The 23,112-nt window shown below is 37.5% G+C and overlaps 1 protein-coding gene across 1 annotated transcript; it reads left to right on the top strand.

Moving 5' to 3' along the window:
- Positions 1-704: 704 nt before the first annotated feature.
- LOC129267992 (uncharacterized) lies at positions 705-22,598 on the top strand. Its single transcript, XM_064105030.1, has 10 exons — positions 705-6,032; positions 9,890-10,045; positions 12,234-12,306; positions 13,814-13,920; positions 14,767-14,896; positions 15,304-15,387; positions 16,941-17,026; positions 17,809-17,908; positions 19,922-20,626; positions 20,957-22,598. The coding sequence occupies exons 1-9, from the start codon at positions 705-707 to the stop codon at positions 20,092-20,094; spliced, it is 6,237 nt and encodes a 2,078-aa protein (XP_063961100.1). The 3' UTR covers positions 20,095-20,626; positions 20,957-22,598.
- The last annotated feature ends 514 nt before the right edge of the window (positions 22,599-23,112 follow it).

The following is a 23,112-nucleotide window of genomic DNA, read 5'->3' as shown; positions in this document are numbered from 1 at the left end:
TGCCCTATATAAGAAGATTTTTGGAGGCAAAGAGGTCAGTAGAAACATTGATTTATGTATTTAAGAAATATGAAAATTATAATGCAAGAAAAGTTGATTCTAATTTGGTTTGATTGACATGACAGGCTTAATGCATTAATGTACATGTATGTGAAGAAAGATAACAGAAAGTATGTTTGTCAATTGCATATCTTTTATAAAGTACACATTATTCAAACTTCAATAAGCTATAGTGTATTCTAATTGATGATGTCTAAGAGACAATTATATGTTAGTATTAAGGACAAGAATTCCACAGGTGTTATTTACTGTTGACTGCTGAAGTTTTGGTTTTATACAATTTAGTGAAAGGCTTTCCGTGCTAACACGTCAGATAAGATCATCTTGAAACTGGATAGTGATTTACATTCAGGTCATATGATTAATTTTAAGTAATGTTCAGAGTCATAAATTATGTAAAGTTTTTATCGTTCTTGTACTTATGACTTTCCTATCATTTTGTTCTACCAACAGTTTTCACGGAATTTGCTTCATGTCGATGTATAGAGAAAATGCTAAGAAGAAATGAAGAATTAAAGCCACGACATGAAACTTTATATTCCTGTCGAGACCTTTGTTTTTATTTTTTGAACGCTCAAACAAGTCTTCAGTTACAGTGAAAACTCTTAGCAAAGACTTATCATCATTACAAAAAAGGATTCAAGATGTCCGAGCCTGCTGAATTAAAGAAAGTCACAGCTAATGGCGGCGGTGATGCAAGTGTAAGAACAAGGAAACCGACTGAAAAGGGAATTCAAAATCAGTTGGATGCGAAGCTTAAAGCCTGGAAGAGTTCTCTCACCAAATGGCGAAGGCTTTCTAATAAACTCAGAGAGCTTCTAGTTGAAGATGATGTTGAATCTTCGGTGATAAAGGATGGCCGTGATAACTTGCAAGCAGCCATGGACAATGTCATCTCAGTGCAGGAGAATTTAGCCGAATTATCTTCATCCTTAAATATTAATGATAGCAGTGAGGAGAAATTGGATGAAATTGAAGAAGAACATTCCTCCTTGATGAAGGACACTCTAAAGACGCTTCTTGCACTACGAGGCGAAATGTCTTCACATAAAGGAACTTCTCACTTGTCCGTCTCGTCAACATCACGAAAGTTGTGCCAAGAGTGGGTAGACGATTCAAGGAAGGTAAATTCTCCAAAGGAAAAGGACATTACCACGATGAGAAGGATTGATGAACCAACTGATGATCCTGAAGCAGTATCACACAAGAATGCGCATACATCAAGCCTTCATAAAGAAGAAGTTGCCCTTGCTAGTAGTTTGACGGAACTTCTTCGCTTGAACAGACTTCCAATACCTGAGCCTGGAGTTTTCGATGGTAATCCACTGGAATTCACATCATGGAAGCGAAGTTATGACGCTCTCATTGAACATCGCGGTATTCCAGCCGGAGAGAGATTTTACTTCCTGCTGAAGTATCTTAAGGGTGCACCATTGGTGTTAGTGAAAGGATACTCCATGCTAGGAGATGACGCTGCATATGTGGAAGCCATGAAGGTGCTACAAGAGAGATATGGAAATCCCTTTGTTATTTCCAATGCCTTCCGGGACAAACTCGATGACTGGCCTAAAATCAGCCCCAAGGACTATTTAGGCCTCCGGAGATTTGGAGATTTTCTTCACCAGTGTTGTACAGCAGCCAGATATGTCCATCACTTACATCATTTGGATGATGAAAGAGAGAACAAAAGGTTGATGAGCAAACTGCCTGATTGGCTAATCACAAGATGGGGCAGGAATGTAGTCAAATGGCGGCAAGACAGAGGATCCTTTCCTCCCTTTTCTGTCTTCACAGAATTTATCAGCAATGAGGCAGATATTGCTTGTGATCCGATCACTTCTAATCAGACATCACCCTTGAAAGAAAGGAGACAGCAGTCTTCTAATGTGAGAACATTATCAACCAGTGTGCAGGGGCAGCAAGCAAATGGAAGGAAAGGAAAATGGAAACCCCTTTGCACCTACTGTAAGGGAGAACATCATCTTGTTACTTGTAAATCCTTCATGTCACAGACATTAGATCACCGAACCAAGTTTGTTTTCGATCATGGTCTGTGCTTCGGATGTTTAAAGTCCGGTCATCTTTCTAGGAATTGTAAGAAGAGGTCATCATGTTCAACATGCAAAAGACGTCACCCCACTGTTCTGCATGATGAAAACTGGACAGAAAGACAACAATCTAAGAAAGTTGACATAAAGAATGAAGCTGAGGAAACTCAAACCACAAGATCTCATGCTTCAACCACGAAGGACAATCACAGATCTCTAAAGACATCTACTATAGTTCCTGTGTGGCTATCGCATGAATCGGTACCTGGGGAGAGGTTAGTGTATGCTATGCTGGACACTCAGTCAGACACTAGCTTCATTTTAGATAAAACTAAGGAAGCAATGGGCATTGAAGGAATAGCAGTCAACTTGCTTCTTTCGACCATGACGCTGGCCAATGAGAGAATTTCGAGTGAAAAGATCAGTGGACTTAAAGTTCGAGCATTTAACGGAAGAGAAGAAATTTGTTTGCCCCCAACTTACACTCGGAATATTATGCCGGCAAATCGAGAACACATACCAACGCCAGACATTGCTAAGGCGCACCCTCATCTCAACGACATAGCCAAACATTTGATTCCCCTCCAAGATTGTGAGATTGGACTTCTCATTGGCTATGATTGTGCAAGGGCCCTCACTCCGCGAGCTGTGTTAAGCTCCCCTGATGATGGTGGACCATTTGGACTACAAACTGATCTTGGATGGAGTGTTGTCGGTACAATGGAACCCAACTATCATGACAGTGCACATGATCATATTGGAATCAGTCATCGCGTTATGGTGCACGTTATTCCAGAAGAATTGCAAGTAGATGGCCATCCAACCACAGTTACCTTCAGCCATCAATCAAGGATTAAGGAGGAGATCACTCCTTCTCAAGTCATACGTCTTTTAGAAGCAGACTTTGCACCAGAGAAAAGACAAAGGCCATATTCGAGGAATGACTTGAGATTTCTAGAGATAATGGAACGTCAAGTTCATGTGTCTGAAAGTGGTCATTATGAGATGCCTCTGCCATTTCGTGATGAAAATCCTACTCTTCCAAATAATAGGGTCCTTGCCGAGAAAAGACTCAATCATCTCAAGACAAAGTTTAAGAAGGATCCTGCGTATCATGAACAATACACAAAACAAATGAATACCCTCTTCAATAGCAACTATGCAGAGATCGCATCAGAATCAGGAGAAGAGGGTAAAGTATGGTACATTCCCCATCATGGAGTGAAACAGCCCAACAAGTTGAGAGTTGTTTTTGATTGCAGCTCGCAGTTTAGAGGAACTTCATTGAATGCTCACTTGTTAACAGGACCGGACATGACTAATACCCTCACCGGTGTTCTTTGTCGATTCAGGAAAGAAGTCACGGCCTTCATGTGTGACGTGAAGGAAATGTTCCACCAATTCCAGGTAAACAAAGAGCATAGAAACTATCTCCGGTTTCTATGGTGGTTAAACGGAGATGTTAGTCGCCGACTTAGTGACTGCCAGATGAACGTTCATCTGTTCGGTGCCGCTTCATCGCCTGGCTGTTCGAACTTTGCATTGAAGCAGATTGCAAAAGACTATGCAGATGAGTTTGGACATGATGCATCAGATTTCATACAGAACGACTTCTACGTAGACGATGGGTTGAAATCTGTATCAACCGAAGATGAAGCCATTGATCTCATCATGAGGACGAGAAAGATATGTGAACGTGGACGTCTTCACCTGCATAAGATAGTATCTAACTCCAGAAAAGTAATGCAATCTGTTCCAGTTGATGACAGAGGAAAGGACCTCAAAGAATTGAATCTTTCGCAAGACACCTTGCCTGTGGAAAAGGCTCTCGGAGTCCAATGGTGCATTGAATCAGATAAATTTCAATTCAGGATCAACTTTGAGGATAAACCACTGACTCGAAGAGGAATCCTGTCTACAGTCATGTCAGTGTATGATCCTCTAGGACTATTAGCACCCATAATACTTCCTGCAAAGCTGATTCTCCAAGAATTATGTCGAACTTCTGCTGAATGGGACGACCCCTTATCAGATGCACTCAAAGCTAAGTGGGAACAGTGGAAGACCGACATTCTCCAACTTCAGTACATCTCCATTGATAGATGCTACAAACCAAAAGACTTTGGAGAAACCAGAGATGTGCAACTTCATCACTTCAGTGATGCCAGTAACGCCGGTTATGGGCAGTGTACCTACCTGAGACTTACAAATCAAGAAGACAAGGTGCACTGTACCCTGGTGATGGGAAAATCTAGGGTCACTCCTATCAAGACAGTAACCGTGCCCCGACTAGAGTTAACAGCAGCCCTGTTATCTGTGAAAATGAGTTCCTTTCTGCAAAATGAACTCGATTTTGTAAATGCCAAGCATTTCTTCTGGACTGATAGCAGAGTAGTTTTAGGCTACATTAAGAATGAAGCAAGACGATATCATGTTTTTGTAGCCAATAGAGTGAGTCAGATCAGAGACGAGTCAATGCCTTCACAGTGGCATCATATTGACACCAAAAATAACCCTGCTGATACAGCTTCAAGAGGACTCACTGTCAATCAGATAGAGCAATCGAGATGGTTAACTGGCCCCAAATTCCTATGGGAGAAGGAAATTCCAGCTATTGAAAGTAAGGATGATGGCGAAATGCTTCCTAATGACCCTGAAGTGAAGCTAACTCAAGCTCATGCTGCTTTCAAGAAGAATGATGAGTTTGAGCTGGAACGACTAGACCGATTTTCCAGTTGGCATCAAACCAGAAGGGCTGTAGCAAATTGTCTCAGACTAAAGTCCTACTTAAGAAGACGGTGTGAACAGAAGCATCAGAGAGCTAACCAGAGGAGCGATGCTAAGAAAACAGTTATTGAGCCTATGTCTGCTGAATTACTTCTCCAAGCAGAAAAGGAGATAATAAGGCATATGCAGAAAAAGGCATTCCATGATGAAATTCAAAGACAGGAAGTTATGAAAAACGCCACTCAGACATCTTCTCGTGAGAGGAGACGTCATTGTAAGACTACCAGCCGTCTACATCAACTTGACCCATTTCTAGATGGTGAGAACATCCTGAGAGTAGGAGGTCGCTTGAGAAGGTCTGAAACTTCGTTCACAAACAAACATCCCGCCATCCTACCTCAAAGTCATGTTACAGACCTGATTGTAGCTCATTGTCACGAAGAAGTTGCTCATCAGGGAAGAGGCATGACTACTAACTGTATCAGATCCCATGGTTATTGGATATTGGGTTGCAGTAATCTTGTATCCAAGCTCATCTCTCGATGTGTTACCTGTCGGAAACTACGACGACCAACACAGGTACAAAAAATGGCGGATCTACCAAAGGATCGTCTAGCCTCTGAACCGCCATTTTCTTACTGCGGTATGGATTGCTTTGGACCATGGATAATCAGAGAAGGCAGAAAGGAGGTAAAGAGATATGGCCTTCTTTTTACTTGTATGTCATCGCGTGCAATCCACATAGAAGTACTGAACTCATTGTCCACTGATGCTTTCATTAACGCCCTTCGACGTTTTATCTCTGTTCGTGGTCCTGTTCGTCAACTGAGGTCGGACAGAGGGACAAATTTTGTTGGTGCCAAGAATGAACTCGTGAAAGCTTGGAAGGAGATGAATCATGAGAAAGTTAAACAGCATTTGCTCAGAGAAGGATGCGATTACTTTGACTTCACCTTCAACTTCCCCTACTCAAGCCACATGGGAGGAGCTTGGGAAAGGCAAATACGTACTGTTCGTAGAGTCTTGGAAGCATTGCTGTGTCAAAATAGTCAGCAACTGGACGATGATTCACTGCGAACATTGCTATGTGAGGCAGCAGCTATTGTGAATAGTCGTCCACTGTCTGTAGAATTCCTGAACGATCCATCTCACCTAGAGCCCATAACTCCAAATCTATTGTTGACTCAAAAATCAAGGGTAATACTTCCGCCACCTGGTATTTTTCCTCGGGAGGACTTATACGCAAAGAAACGTTGGAGAAGGGTTCAACATCTAGCAAATGAGTTTTGGTCCCGATGGAGAAAGGAATTCCTGAGTCAACTTCAATCAAGAAATAAATGGACTGTTCCACAGCGCGACATGAGGGTTGGCGATATTGTGTTAATCAAAGATGAGAATGTTCCCAGAAATATGTGGTCTCTGGGGAGAATTGTTGAAACATATGCTTCTGGTGACACTCATGTTCGCAAAGTGAAAATTGCAGTAGGTAATTCGAAACTGAACAATCAAGGAAAGCGTGTTTCTCCACTGTGTCATCTCGACCGCCCAATTCATAAACTGGTTCTTTTGATCGCGCAAGAAGACCAAGTATAAATTCCCAGCCAAAGAGCCTATAGACATTTAATTAGGATTTTTGCAAACTTCATAATTGGATTTGCTATCTTTCATTTAAATATGTTATTAATTGATATTTGTATAAAGTGAACTCAGAAAATACAGTCAAAACGTGAATCAGAGGAAACGTTCATTTTTTGTTTGTGAAACCGAGAGACATTCATATTTGGGAACATATTTACTTTAGACTCTAATACTCCGATTGGATAATGATGCATTTCGAATCTACAGAGAAGACTGTATGAACATTTATGGTTGAAGAAGGATGAACATTTGACATAAATTTGAAGAGTAACTTAATATTCATTTTAAGGTCTGAAATTCAGACTAAGAGTTACATGTATCATATTTTTATACATGTATTCGAGTCTGATTCAGACTACATGTTCATGTTCAGTGAGATATATGATCTTGTTCTTTAAACTCATAATGATCTACATGTACTTGTATACAAGTACAACACAACAAATTGTGAATTGCTCTTAATCAGGTCTGAATTTTGAGACTAGTTATACTGTGGCATGATACAAAGTGCTTCCTTTTCGATTACTAATAAGTCATGTAGATTTCATTCCACTTGTAATGTGCATCTAATGACAGCACATGTGATACATGTATATAGCGTTTTTAAATGATTGACAAAGGTTTTGTCCAAAGGATTGATTTTTTTTGTATGCAAAATTGTATGCAAGTGAGTTTTATGAATCATATCACCTTAATGATATAATGATTTAATGATATCAACAGATCACCTTTTGGACTATTACAGTTGCCCCAGGAACTCCTCAGGTTGCCTAATGTTCTATGATATGTAGGTAGTATAGTGTAAGTAGAGAAATAGAATGTATTGTATCATGTCTTTCAACAAGCAGTATTTAATTGACGTGATAAACGGTGTAGTCATAGCACTTTTCAATTACAGAATCATACAGTTTCGTAGATTCAGGTTTTGATTTGAACACGACAAAATTCTGTCGGCTTGATAAAATGCCGTATTTGGTAATAATGTTAACTTTGGGCACCGGATGGTTTAGTTATTTTTTTTTTGTGCCTTTTTTATTCAAAGAAAATATAAAATTTGTAATGATGGAAACGAAACAACAGTGCACAATATTTGACATTTGTTTCTGCTGTAAGATATCTCAAGCTGTTCTTTGCAAGTGTAGCAATAATGAAATATATTTACTTTATATATATTAAAGCTAATGAAGTACAGCTTTCTGACTGAGCATGTTGGTAAATTAGAAATGATAATTTAAAGGAGCCATGTAATGAAAGCTGCTTTGAAGATAATTTTGTATATTTAATTTTTCTGAAAAGCCATCAAATGATTTAATGTGTTAAAACTGAAGAATTTCATTGGGTCTGAGGGTCAGACTACTTGAGTGAGTACACACACGTTTTCCTATGTATTTACACTGTGCATGTATAGTATATGTGCTATGTATGCCTTGTCTGAGGTTCTTTATTAATAGCGCCATCTCTTGGTGAACTGAGGTAATGTGATATTGGAATCAGTTCTGGAGATTCTGTTTGAGAATTTGTATCAACATAAATCTAAAGCATCCTACATGGGATTGCCCTATATAAGAAGATTTTTGGAGGCAAAGAGGTCAGTAGAAACATTGATTTATGTATTTAAGAAATATGAAAATTATAATGCAAGAAAAGTTGATTCTAATTTGGTTTGATTGACATGACAGGCTTAATGCATTAATGTACATGTATGTGAAGAAAGATAACAGAAAGTATGTTTGTCAATTGCATATCTTTTATAAAGTACACATTATTCAAACTTCAATAAGCTATAGTGTATTCTAATTGATGATGTCTAAGAGACAATTATATGTTAGTATTAAGGACAAGAATTCCACAGGTGTTATTTACTGTTGACTGCTGAAGTTTTGGTTTTATACAATTTAGTGAAAGGCTTTCCGTGCTAACACGTCAGATAAGATCATCTTGAAACTGGATAGTGATTTACATTCAGGTCATATGATTAATTTTAAGTAATGTTCAGAGTCATAAATTATGTAAAGTTTTTATCGTTCTTGTACTTATGACTTTCCTATCATTTTGTTCTACCAACAGTTTTCACGGAATTTGCTTCATGTCGATGTATAGAGAAAATGCTAAGAAGAAATGAAGAATTAAAGCCACGACATGAAACTTTATATTCCTGTCGAGACCTTTGTTTTTATTTTTTGAACGCTCAAACAAGTCTTCAGTTACAAAGATTGAAGTGCTAGTGTTTCTATTGATTTTTTTTCATTTTTCATATGTGTTGCTGTGTTTTCTGTTTTTTTTTTAATACAAATAATGTTGTCATGCATGTAACAGCAAAATAAGAAAGGTTCATATACATGTAGCTTGAACAAAAAATCTGTTAAGAATTTATACAGATAATTTGCTCTTTCACATCCCCACTCATAATACAAAGATAACTTTGGGAGATCGTGCTTTCGCCTGCGCAGCCCCAAATTATGGAACGGTTTGCCATATGTAATTAGATCCTGTTCATCAGTAGAAACTTAAACTAAAAACTTATCTGTTCAAATAATTCCCATACATTTATATTTCCCATTTTCTAAATTCGTTCTCGAGCATTTCACTAGCTCTTAATTGCAGCGCAGTAGAATATGCACATAGTTTCTGCGCTAGATAAATCGGTATATCATTATTGAAATGATCACCAACTTTGAATGAGTATCTAGTATGTTTCCATTGTACATCAGATTCCATGCATGTTTAAGCTTTTCAGCTTTTACAATCATTTTATTATTTTATATTTTTCTCTTTTATCAGTTCTAACATAATTAATATTTCACATTTAGATTCTGTATCAATGCCTATAATGAAGCCACATTACAACGTGCAATGCTCCACAACATTCAAATTATGTCAACGCACATTATGACTTGTTTATAACTCAGTTTTGGAAGAAACAGAATCTTGACCATTTCCTTATGATACAGTATACTGTATGAACATGTAAAATTTGAGGTTCAGGATTACTACTAAAATAAACATTTGAAGTGTAAAGTTGGCAGTAATGGCCAATTTGGCTAAAATTCTTGGCTAATGGCATGATTGCTTTCATACATGTACCTTAATGAAATAGCCGTGAATTTTCTTTTAGATTATGAGAATTTAGATTTCAATTTTCAGACGCATTTGAACTTTGGACTCTAGTTTGTTTTATTCTAATTTTGGGCCATATGGGCATTTTCACGGTAACTAAAGCAAACTCCCATCGTTGTTTTAGAGATAATCATACACACAATAAAAAGTGTGTAAATTGTGCCATGTAACGTCAGTTACCGTGAAAATGCCCATAAGCTAATCGTAAGCAGCGCAGTGGGCTGAATAACCATTTTTCATAGCTTGTGCATGAGAATGATCTTTAATCCCAACTTTTTACATCCTATCCTTGTTTGTAGTTTGGTGTGCCTGTAGTGGTAGGGATAGGTGTGGTCGTCCTTACAATCGTCGTAGGACGCTACTTCTTCGGAGGCGGTCAAAAGAAGGCGAAAGGGCCCAAGAAGACGTTGATTGACGCGGACACCAAGATTCCTCTGCAGCTTGTTGACCGTGAGGTAAGTTCTTAGATTTTGTATTTCATCTTGTACAATGACGTACCTCCCAAAGAAGTCACAAGACATTTCCATGCCTGCCAAGTATCCTTGTTGCATTTCAATGAGCCAGTTCGTAGTTCCACTCTGCGCATGATCAGAGGAAGGTCATTGGTACAAAAGGGACATAGTGGTTGAAAATTTAATGAGATAAGCACCAACTGTGATGTCGTGTTTTTCATTTACATCCACAAAAAACAACAATGCGTCCACGAATGACTGGTATTTCACAATTTGCCAAGTACATGTATATTGTACAACATGCTATAATATGCATTGAAAGTAGAAATGCAACAAAAAGTGTTCATTGGTGTGCTGTTCTAGTCACCTGGTCTATTCAATTTCTTCATCCTGCTATGTACAAGTTATGCTTGCATAATATCTTGCTTTGAAATCTGCTTATCATAATGAAAGAAATGAAAGGTCATTTGACCAAAATTGTCCATGAGGTAACTACAAACCGGTCTGTTCTGTTTAGTTTAATTTCAATTTATGATATGCAGCAGGGTTAGAAATAATTTTAATTTTTAGGGGCTATTTTTTTTTTTACACATTAGGGCAATAGTAAATTTTCTGGGGCTATCTTTCATTTTAAGGGCTACTTTTTTAGGGGTAACAAGCAGTATTAAAAGCAAATTACATTATTCTGCCATTGTTAGAAGTCCTGAATAATTTTTGTGCCAGATCTTGGGGCGACTCTCGGAACATGGTCGGCTTTGGTCGCCCCAACGCTTTACAGTTGCATAGAATTGTGTCCCCCATTGGCTTTTAGTTATATAGCATAAATATTCCGCACATGGACATCACTATAGATCAACATCATATGTACATAAAATAAATTAATCAGACAGAGAGAATTGCACCTGTGGACATCACAAAATGTACATTTGAACAAGGTTATATAACGCTGAACACAGAAGAGGCCTACACGTATGGCTCACTATGCGGCCAGTCCCGAAAAGTACTATTGGAGAGTCCTCATTTTTGGAAAATGAGAGTGCCACTTCGACCACCATGTCCATACTTTTACACAAAAGTCTGTCTTGGTTGATAGTCTGCATTGTCCTTATTTCCAACCTCTGTTTCCCCATTTGTCAATTTTTCTTCAGTATCAGAGTTGGCTGCTATGCAGTTCAAAATTGAAATATTGCTGGCTACTTGTATGTTCATATGAACTCAATTATATCTGATCATGTGTTCATGCCACATGATTACCCATAAATGCAATTTTGACCAGTGCCTAATTATTAGGGACAATCCCTACTTGTGGGAAAGAAAACAAAAAAAAACTTCTCCCATAATGTCCCCATGTCCCTTTTTCTTTTTAAGTTTGACCATGGTTAAGTGTAGAAAAGTCAGCAATCTCCCTACTTTCATTTGTTGGTATTCCTTTGTCCCTTTCTATATATGGACTTGTATTCTTTGCAAGTATGCATTTATTATCATTTTGTGTTAATAGCACTTCTGGGCCCCGTCTTACAAAGAGTTGCGATTGATTTGATCAATCGCAACTGTGGACGGCCAGCAATGTCAACATCTAAAATGCATATTGGTTCAAAGTATTTTTATAGATATATATGCTGTATATTCATGCACTCATCCTTTTCAGTGTGCTTTTCTTTGCTTGCAAAAGACATTGAGTAAATTTCCTGCAAAATAAATTATGACATTGATTCCATAGAGTTACGATTGATTGGATCAATCGTAACTCTTTGTAAGTCTGGGCTCAGGTCTAAACAAACAAGGATATATGTATCTTTATTATAATAAACAAAACAACAAATTACTTGTGGCAGTAGAGAAAAAACACACGCTAATTTGATAATCAAGGCAAATATGTGTCCTTGTTTGGTTTCAATAAGCCAGTTCGTAGTTCCACTCTGCGCATGATCAGACAATTTTGCGCATGATCAGAGGAAGGTCATTGGTACTAAAGTGACATAATGGTTTAGAATTTAATGAGATGGGCCCAGGTATAAACAAACAACTTAAGGATATATGTGTCTTTATTATAATAAATAAAACAACAAATTACTTGTGGCAGTAGAGATAAAACACACGCTAATTTGATAATCAAGGCAAATATGGTCTACTCCCTTGTTTCTGATATCAATAATGAGTATTAAACCTCTTATTTTGTTCAATATTACAGGAGATTAGCCATGATACTCGTCGCTTCCGCTTTGCCCTACCTAGCAAGGATCACATCCTTGGACTTCCAACAGGTAGGTCACGGGCCCAAAACACAAAGCTTAGCAATCGTAGAACATTTGTCAATGATTGATTGCATTGACTACAATGTACAATCAATCGTGAAAATAAAGCAAACGATTAATCACTAACTTTTGTGTTATGGGGCCCAGAATGGTTAATATTCACTTGTGCTTCTCAAATGGTCTAAGAACTACATGTGCTAAACCCATTGTGTGGTATTCTAATATCTACGCTTTAGTTAAATCGGGTTAGTGGTTGATTGTACCCTTGATTTTTTTTTTAATCGTTGTCAATCATTAAAAATGTTCTACGATCATTGCTAAGTTTTGTATTACGGGCCCCTGGAGTGCCAGTTGTCATTTCCTTCACCGATTGAAAAATTATTCTTATCCTGCAGCGAAAATTTGTCAGATAATTGACAGAGTCATGAAATGGAAGAACAGGAAAAATATAAAACTATAATGAATTTTTAATGCATTATTTGGTACAGTATAATTGCTGCAAATATGGAAGAAAGATTATGAAGCAAGCATTCTATACATGTAGAAGTGTGGTTTAGAATTCTGGTTTAGACTTGGGTTAAACCTAGGATTAATCATCAGAATACCGCCTGATAGGTCTACTGTCAATGTGTTTGAATTGCTGTTTGGTCTACTACACATGTCAGATTATCAGATACCAACTTAGACTTCTTCTCATTTAGCCTAAAGCGCGGCTCACACTATGCGATTCATTGCGATCCGAATTTCACAGAAATTGTGATAACAGTTTATATGGACACGGTGCACACAACTTACAAAATCTTACAAATCAGAGTTCAGAATAGTGGTAGGACTACTGAAATCCAAATTCAATCCAGTTAGAGCCTCCCTGAATGAATAAAAACAAATTCAGTTCCAAAACGTCATCATCGGCTGCGACTTGAATCCGATTTGGACTTTACTCGGACCACAGGGCTTGCTGCAAAGTAAAAATATGATTTTAGTATTTCTATCATGCCAAATTTAAAATAAGATAATTTTACTTCTTGGAAATTTCATATTCAATGCAAACTGCGATTTCTTGAAAAATCGTATCGTATTGGATCGCACAGTGTGAGACGGGCTTTAAGCTCAGCTGGCCTTATTTCCACTTTATTTTCCAAATGACAGTTATTCAAATGCCATAAATTTATTCCCTATTGTATAAAACTTACTCATAATTATTATAAAGTATAGGCAAATAGATGAATGTAAGATTTCAGGTCATAAGGCGAGGGTCATTTTAGGTCAACAAAGTAAATATTTTATTATCAAGGAATTTGGTGATTTTTTTTTTTTGGGGGGGATGAAAGGTTAGTTTTTAAAGTCAGCACTGCTATTATATTGAATTGCATAATTCAGGCTACCAAAAGAATTCCACTTGTTGATGCAGAAACCTTTTGTTACAATTTAAATGAGGTTTTAGAAATCCAATCAAACTTACATCAGAAATATCACGATTTTTATTTTCTTTTGTTTCTTGATGTGTGATGAGTAGGTCAGCATATCTACTTGACCACCCGTATTGATGGCAAGCTGGTTGTGCGTCCTTACACACCGGTCACAAGTGACGAGGACAAGGGATATGTAGATCTTGTTATCAAGGTAAGAAATCATCCTCGATGATTGATTGGGTAATTGATTGGTTGATTGATTGAAGATTGGTTGATCAATTTATTGTTTGTTTGATTGATTGATTGATTGTTTGAATGATTGCTTGAAAGAATGAATTAATGCATGAATAACTGAATGAACAAACAAATGAATGAATGAATGATTGGCCGATACCAATTACCTCCGAAGATGTAAACCAATTACACTTATGGCCTGAATTCACAAAGGTGGTTTTGAAAACCATCAGTTGAACCCATGGTTTATGCAGATTTCCTGTATAAATTACGCCTTTTTACCGCGTATATTAAAAATGTCCAATGCTGATGCGAGCTTTTCTCACAGTGCACCAAATTGGCACCTGTTGCCATGGTTAAGTTCACTGTTTTATTCATGAGTCCACTGTTTTGAATTGATGGACTCATGAATAAAATAACGCACTTAACCATGACAACAGGTGTCAATTGGGCTTACTGTGAGAAAAGCGTGCATCATAGCAATGGACATTTTTTTTATACACACAGCATTTAAGCATAATTAATACAGGAAATCTGCATAAACCATGGGTTCAAAACCACCTTTGTGAATTCGGGCCATCCCGTTCATTGCTATGGACAATTATCTGAATGTCTTTTTGGGCCTAGAGCTTCTGCCCTTTAGGTAGTGTCAGTTGAGGGGGTAGGTCATGGTCTCTTTTTTTTCTTGGTTGTGGAAGTTTTGGGGGCAAGAGTCCCCCCCCCCCCCCCGACGTACATGCATACAAACTATCATCGGTGTATAGGAATGATCTTTTGAGTCACTTTTGTTTTTCTGTTTTATGATTAATTCCATTAATTCTAGGTGTACTTCAAGAATGTACATCCCAAGTTCCCTGAGGGAGGCAAGATGTCGCAGTACCTTGAGGACCTGCCAATCGACGATGCGATTGACGTCCGCGGTCCTAGTGGTCTCCTCGTCTACGATGGCCAGGGTAGGTTATCATCCAGGGAGGCTTTCATAAGTCATCTTGTCAGTTATTTTGTGTTTAAAAGAGATTTGTTTCACAATATGCTATAAAAATAATAATAATAACACATATGATTTTTATAGCGTCTTTTCCATTTTGATTAAATGCTCAAGGCACTTAGAAGAGAGCAAAACATGAAAGTAAAGAGAACTAAGAGAAGTTAGGAAAGGGTAAATTACAAATGAGGAAAAATGTCTGTCTTCAAACCTAGTACCTGCTGGTGAACAAATGCAATTTTAGGCTGTTAAACAAATAAAGCAAGGTTCAGAATATGGGTCATTACATTTTTTGTTGCACTTTATGAGTTAAAGCATGGAAGAATGAATAAAAAAAAAATCACCATTTATCTGTTATTCATTCTGCTTTGTAAGGTAACTTCAGTATCAAGCCGGATAAGAAATCTGCACCCAAGAAGAAGTTTGCCAGGAACATTGGTATGATCGCTGGTGGTACAGGTGAGATACAAACTATTAGTATTCGGCACTATATACCATTTCTGGGGGCTTCCAAAGGGACCCGGTCCCGTAACACAAAGGTTAGCGATTGGTTGTACGCATGATTTTTATGATGGATTGTGCATTGGAATCAATCATAGAAAAATGTTCTACGATCATTGCTAAGTATTGTGTTTTTTCAATTTCAATTCAATTTCTTTTATTTCATTTTCAACAGAACAAAGTATGTGGTCGAAATAATTACAATGAACTTATACAGACAAAATAAATTGAGGCATGTACAATATATGATATTTATCTATAAGTAAAAGTAAAACAAAATAGAGTATTATATATATAAGCAAAATATCATAAACATAAAATAAAATTCTGAGAAAATGGAGGGATCCACTAAAAAGCAGTGCTTGTATTGTGTGGACCCCTCTAAATAAGTATTTTAGTATTGCCTACGAAGACGGACACGGAGTTGACAAACAGAGAACAAACAAAGAACAGGAAACAAGAAAAAATGGAAACACACAAGGGATATGAAAATAAAAGGGAAAAGAGATAAAGAAAGATAATAGAGCAGGACTCCAACGCGCGGATAATAATAAAAAAGAAATTAAGTTAAGGAGGCATGAAATGGTGAATTTAATTATATGATTATTCAAAATTGAGGAAATGATGACCTGTATGATTTCAGAAAATTATTCTTAAGTTTCATTTTAAAAGAATAGAGGAATGAGCTCTTAATGATTTCTTCACTATGGGAGTTCCAGAATCTCGGGCCTTCGTATAGAAATGTTTTTTTTAGCTATAAACAGTGTTCTAAAAAAGAGGTAAATGAAACTTGTTAGACTGTCTCGTAGGGTAATGATGAAATGAACGATTTTGAGGGAACATTGAATCAAATACGTGAGGAAGTGAATTGTTATATATATACATTTATAAATTGGCCTAAGTGAAACAGATATAGATCATTTATTTTTAGCAGCTTGTTTTCAGCAAACAGTGGATCTGTTACAGGCCTCAGGATGTTATTACCCTGGCTTTAGCTTAGCAGACTCAGGGTTCCCACAGTCATGGAAAATCTTGGAAAAGTTTGTGGTCATGGAAAGTCAGGGAATTTGGAAAATTTGTGAAAAGTCATGGAATTGCATATCACTCTTGGCCATGGCAGCTTGCCAGTTTGTCATGTCTCGCAACTCTCATACTCTGTGATCATACTCTGCTAAGTTGGTGTTCATGATTTCCATTCTTCCCAGTTTTGTGACATCCCAAATTCTACATAACTCCCGCAGGAAGTCATGGAAAGCAGCAAATAAGTCATGGAAGAGTCATGGAATTCTGTTCTGAAATTTCTGTGAGAACCCTGATACAGCACACAGGCATTTGAAGGAATGAATTCCTACCAGCTGCCCATTTTAATCACCTGTTTTGTTTGCAGCACAATGTATTTTAATTTCTTGATTATGAAAAAAAAAGCCATGGCTGGGATTTGAACCACACAATATTTGTTATATTCCCCTCAAGCCCAGCCAATATAATATGACTATAACTTGTTATTGTAGGTATTACTCCGATGCTTCAGCTTGTCCGTCAGGTCTTCAGAGATGACGAGGACACCAGCAATCTCTGGCTTCTGTTCGCTAACCAGGTGAGGCATTGGGCTCATTTTACAAGAAAAAAACAATAGCTTAAAAGATATGGTTTGAATATTAGGAGGCACAGTACCTCAGTTGATTGAGCAGTGGTCTAGCAACCAGATTTGAAGCCCTTTGGTTTATAGGCACTTGGCAAACACAATTGGCTTACAATTTGCCATCTAATGTAAAGCTTTAACTTTAGTGTTCAAATGTTAGAATAGAGGCCTTAGGTTCTACCATTCAATTGTTATGCAGACTCGTGTTGTAACTTAGCATACACTGTAAAATCTCCTTGCTGTTTGGTTCAAAGAAACCCAAGTTGCATTTTTGCTATGAAATGTACATTGTTACCTAGTAAGTCTGAATGGTTCATGTCAGAACATCACTTTTCGTCTGTGCTTCTTGTAGAATGAGAAGGATATCTTATTTTGTGATGAGTTATATAATTTCTATTCTTTGTAGGAAATGTTAATGGATCTTGTTATAATATCTCTTTATATGGTGTGATTTTGGACTGATAATGTTATTTCAATTTTCAAATAACATTTTTTTTCCTTCCATTTTCACAAGATATCAATTTAGAATATAATCCATACAAAATCATTTATCGTAAAAGACTTAATATAGAAAAGATTTGTTAACAGAAGAAGGCATAATTCTCTATAAGCAAAAAGCTTGTGGTGGGATATGCCTGTAACACAAATACAAAACAAGAAAGGAGGTAGGGCTAGGAGCAATAGAAAATGTATGTGTAAGTCTCGTCATATGCCTCTTCTATGTTTGGTTCATTTAGACTGAGAATGATATCTTGTTGCGCGATGAGTTGGAGGAAGTAAAGAAGGAGCAACCTGACCGGTTCCATCTCTGGTATACTCTGGACCGTCCTGGTGATGGTGAGTAGTTATTGTCCACTAGATTGCCATGCTAAATTGTCTACTGCCAACTCGTCCACTCACCACATGGTCTACATTCATTTAATCTAATGCCATTCCATCCATGAACATTTCGTCTAACAACCGTTTGGTCCAATCATCACTTCGTCTAATCACCATTTTGTCTCTGACCATTTCGTCTCATAACCAGTTGGTGTTATAACTATTTCATTTTCACTCATTTTGCACAATTAACCCTTAGTCCGATTAGACCAACTGGTATGTGGACTAAATGGCTATTGGACCAACTGGTTATTAGACGAAATGGTGAGTGGACGAATTGGCAATTAGACCATGTGGATAGTGGACCAACCGATGGTAGACCAAGTGATAGTGGACAAGTTGGCAATTTGACGAATTGTAAATAAACCGATTGCCACATGGTCTACACCTGTTTTGTATACGTTCCATTTGGTCTAGTCCCATTTTGTCTAATCCTAGTATGTCTGCTAGCTAATGTTGAAAATACATGAGGGCCACAGGCAATTTTGCCCTCGTGACAGCCTAAATTGCCCCTAGAATTCCCCTGAAATGCATGCTTTTGGGCTACCATTCTTTCTGGAGTCACCCCAAAATTGTCACAATCAATATTATCAAGATTAGTAAAAAAAAAATCAATATTATAGCTATGGCAGAATATTGATATTTCCTTTCACTGTATAATTTCTTGTTACCCCGAAAAAGCACATGTAGCCCTTTAAATAGGAGAAATAGCCCCCCAAATTCTTGAATTGCCCCAATGTGGAAAAAAACGATAGCCCCTTTACCCTATCTAGGCTGGGGGGGCCTCGGAGGCCCCCCCTCAACGAATTGCGCGATATTTTCGCCGCGCAAATTTTTTTGACCACGCGGCTCGCTGACTTTTTACTTTCAAGTCTTACGCAACTTTTGCGTCGACCGGGTACGTGCTTCCGAAATTACGCAACATTATGTAAGTGCATGTCGGACCAAAAATTGCTCAAAAACCTGGTTTTGTGTACAAAGTCAATGCAAATTGTGTTTTCAACCAAAATTCATAAATGTATGATTATTTTTAGTTTTGCTGGTCTAAATGTTTTTATTTTATGCTTTTTATGATCTCAGAAGAGTCCCCAACAAATTCCATTGAAAAAATAATGAAAAACAAAAGGTCCAAAAAACACAGAAAAACATAAGTAATTGCAAAAAATGATATAATGCATAAGAAAATGATTTGATATCCCAATTTTTTTCATGTACACTTGCTAAGAACACCACAAAGATTTTCTATACCAAATATTAGAACATTTGGAGCTTTATTTAGGGAGTTAGAGGAAAAAGTATGATTTCGCATACTAATTATGCATAAATTTAATAGCATAATCACTTAATAGCGATTCGCATGAAATAAATTACTATATGATTTTGTAGATTATGTCCCAGGCAACCCACGTGCCAATTTTCGGCATGATTGCGCGGTCGACGGCAGAGATCTCAAGGGGGGGCCTGGGAGGCCCCTCCCGGCCATATGAACTCCCAAAATACCCCGGCCTAGATAGGGTTAAAATAAAAATTATTTCCTACCCTGTTGCTACCAGTTTGTCTAGATCTACCGATCATTTGATCTAATTGCCATTTAGCCCTTTTTGTATATTGTCAATTTTCAGGTAGGCTACATCCATTTTGTCTCATACCCACTTGATCTACATGTAAATTTTGTTAGATAAACTATTCATGAACCAGAGTTTCATGTGACAACATGCAAACTAGGAAAAAAAGTAGAAATTAGACCAGCTGGTCATTTGACTAAATGAAATTTACAACTAGTGAGGAGGAGTATGATGGTTGGACCAAAAGTTATTAAACTAGACCAAAGTATTGTGTCTATATCAGATAACCGGGTGCAATACAATTCTGTGTTTTTCAGGTTGGGAATAGATCCAGCTAGATCCACCCCTACCTACATGTAGGCCTATTACATGCAGTAACTTATATAACAATTCTCCTGTTTTTCAGGTTGGGAGTACAGTTCAGGTTTCGTCAGCGAAGAGATGCTGAAGGATCACATGCCTCCTCCGGGAGACGACACCCTCATCCTGATGTGTGGCCCTCCACCTATGATCGACTTCGCTTGCAAACCTAACCTTGATAAGCTCGGCTACACCGAAGACATGCGCTTCGCCTACTGATAAGCCAGCAGCCATGTTTGGGAGACTGGCACTAAAGGGGAGGGGGGTGGTTTCACAAAGGGTTATCTTTGACTGTTTTTGTGGGTGACATCGCCAGGACCATATTGCTTTTTTGCATGTGCCATATCAACGTGTGTCTGCAGATTCAAATAAAGGGGCACTGTTTTAACAAGATATCATTAGCTTCCCGCAATGATGGACTTGGGGTAATTGTTACATTTTCATATATTGAATGAGTATTAAAATTGCAGGCTATCCATTGATCCAAAAATTATTTTGAAATTTGAGTAAAACTCAAAATATGAGCAAATCGAAAAAGGCGTAATAAAGAAATTATTGTAAATACTACCCGTAAGTCCCTTCTTGCGGGAAGTAAAACCAATAGGCGGTTTCAAACCACCTCGATCACAAGAATCCCCGTTAAATTACGAGAACATTTTTCGGCTAAAAAATACCCATTAATTATTCCTGCATTCACACCGCCCCGAAACATACCCTTCGGGATAAATTCCTGAAGTTAGGAGCATGCGCAGTATGGTCTAATAAGCAGGCAAGGCGCGAGATTCAAAACCACTAGCCCAGCAGCCACCCACGGCGCCCGCGCCCAACGACACGCTGGGCTAAAAGTTCCAAAATACCTGCGACCTTGGAAAAATCCCCGCGAAAGTTTTCGTAATTTCGCCAATTCCCTACTATTTAGCGGGTATTTTCTTTCGGGGAAATTACGCGTAGTTTGCTTTCACATTACCAAAATACCTGGTATTTTCTGATCGGGGTAAATTTCCCGATCAGAGAATACCTGGAACTGACGAACTTCGAGGCGGTCTGAAACCACCTAATGAGATACCCCCTGCTGTGTTAGGAAGATTGCACTGATTGCCTTGGGCTCTGATTTTACAGTTGGCTGTCATGATAGTTGGGTTTTTTTTAAAGTGCATTACACAACTGGGAATTATTGCTACTCGGAGACATGGGGGGTTCGTTCAGAGTTCATATGTTCCAGTCGGACATATTTGCTCTTGACAGTGGTCATTAAAACCAACCCTCATTCATTTTCAAACTTGCGTTTACATCTCCAGTGTTTTAAAACGATTCCTGGAAAATCGATACTTTGAAACTTTTGGAATGGTAGTTTTACAATATACACTTTTATGTTTCGAGCCTGTTTCCAAGAACCTATATGAAAAATTTTAAATCAGGGCGCCGTCTTACAGAGAGTTGCGATTGATCCGATCAATCACAACTATGGACGGCCAGCAACGTCAACATCTATTATGCATGTTTGTTCAAAATATTTTCTAACTATGATGTATATTCATGCGTTCTTTATTTCTTGAAAATTCACTGTGCTTCTCTTTCTTTACTAGAGACATTGTGCAAATTTCCTGTAGAAAAATTTATGACACTGTTGGATTTCCATAGAGTTACGATTGATTGGATCGATCGTAACTCTTTGTAAGACGGGGCCCAGGTCATGCAGGGTTCATTCAGAGTTCATATGTTCCAGTCGTACATATTTGCTCTTGACAGTGGTCATTAAAACCAACCCTCATTCATTTTCAAACTTTCGTTTACATCCCCAATGTTTTAAAAGAATTCCCGTAGAATCGATACTGTGAAACTTTTGGACTGGTATCTTTATAATGTACACCTTTATGTCTAGCTTGTTTCCAAGAACCAAAATGAGACATTTTAAATCAGAACAAAGTGAAATGATCCCTTTTAATTGTTGTGATGTGATTTTGCAATTAATTCGCATGATTACACGAGGGGATGTGGATGGAATGCTATGTGCCTATCTTATTGTACAGGTGCTAAAAAAGGAAATTAATGTACCACCAAAGTAAGTTTTTCATTAAAATTGATATTTAGTACATGTGCATGGTTTTTATTATATGATACTTGATAGTTTAATCATGAAGATTAATAAACTTTATTTTTCATTGGGAATGTTGTAAGTTTTTCTTCTTCAAATATGTACTGTTAGGCATAATTTATTTTTTGATACACAATTGTATTTTAACAAATTCATACATATTCAAATAGTTTCTCCCTTTTGGGGGCTTATTGTATTCGCACGGATTTGTTCACAATTTAGAATGCCTTTTCCTGTGTTAAATGATGACCTCTAAGTTCAAATGATTTTGCAACTTCAGTTAGCATGATGAAGAAACCTTTGAGACACACACTTGTTCAGTTTGTAAAGTTGTGATTAACTTTCTGAACAGTTTTGTGGCACTCCTCGTGTAGTACTAGTACTGGGAACTATTCAATTTATTTTATTTGCATTGTAAGCGAGACACAAAATGTAGTAATTTTCTTGTCAGTTTCCTATCATCTGAATCGCAATACATTTCATATTTTGTGTATGTTTTCTATATATTTTTGTTAAAACCAAATATTGGTTTGATGGTTAGACCACGGATTGTTTGGCGTTTTACAAACGTTTTGTAATCTTTACCTAATTAATTTTGAAAATGATCAATAAAATTGGTGTCAAGGGATACGTTAGTCTGATTTTCATTTTTTGGGGTACAATTTCTGCTCTAAATTACCATAAATGGATATCTTGTATTTGCATTCATGCAACAGGCCTAGAATTAGCGTTTGTCATGTTGGTTCAAGAAAGACCTTAACACCACACACACATTCGCAAATTGCATGAGCACAAAAATGCCCTTCGCAGCATCCATACATGTGCATGTTTCTGCACCGATACGATGCGCAAAAAATGTTTTGCTCATGGTGTTCTGCACCAACACAACTAATTGATGTAAGATAGAAAGATTGTGATGTATTGAAAATATTGAGCGAGAGAGTTGGGGGGGTGGGTAAAAATTTGGTCTTTTCACGAGGCTTAGGATTCTGTTCGTCCAGCTATATCAAAATTATATTCTGCTTGGCATAATCTTATAAATAAGGTGCATTGCGATTTCTGTGTAATTAAAATGTCAATGGTGTTTTCAAGAGTGTATAGTTCAGTTAAAGGGGAAGCTCACCCTGACAAAAAGTTTATTG

The sequence above is a fragment of the Lytechinus pictus genome, chromosome 9 (assembly GCF_037042905.1).
Source record: "Lytechinus pictus isolate F3 Inbred chromosome 9, Lp3.0, whole genome shotgun sequence".
NCBI lineage: Eukaryota > Metazoa > Echinodermata > Echinoidea > Temnopleuroida > Toxopneustidae > Lytechinus > Lytechinus pictus.
Note: the sequence above shows the minus strand (reverse complement) of the source record. Positions and strands in the feature narration are given on the sequence as shown.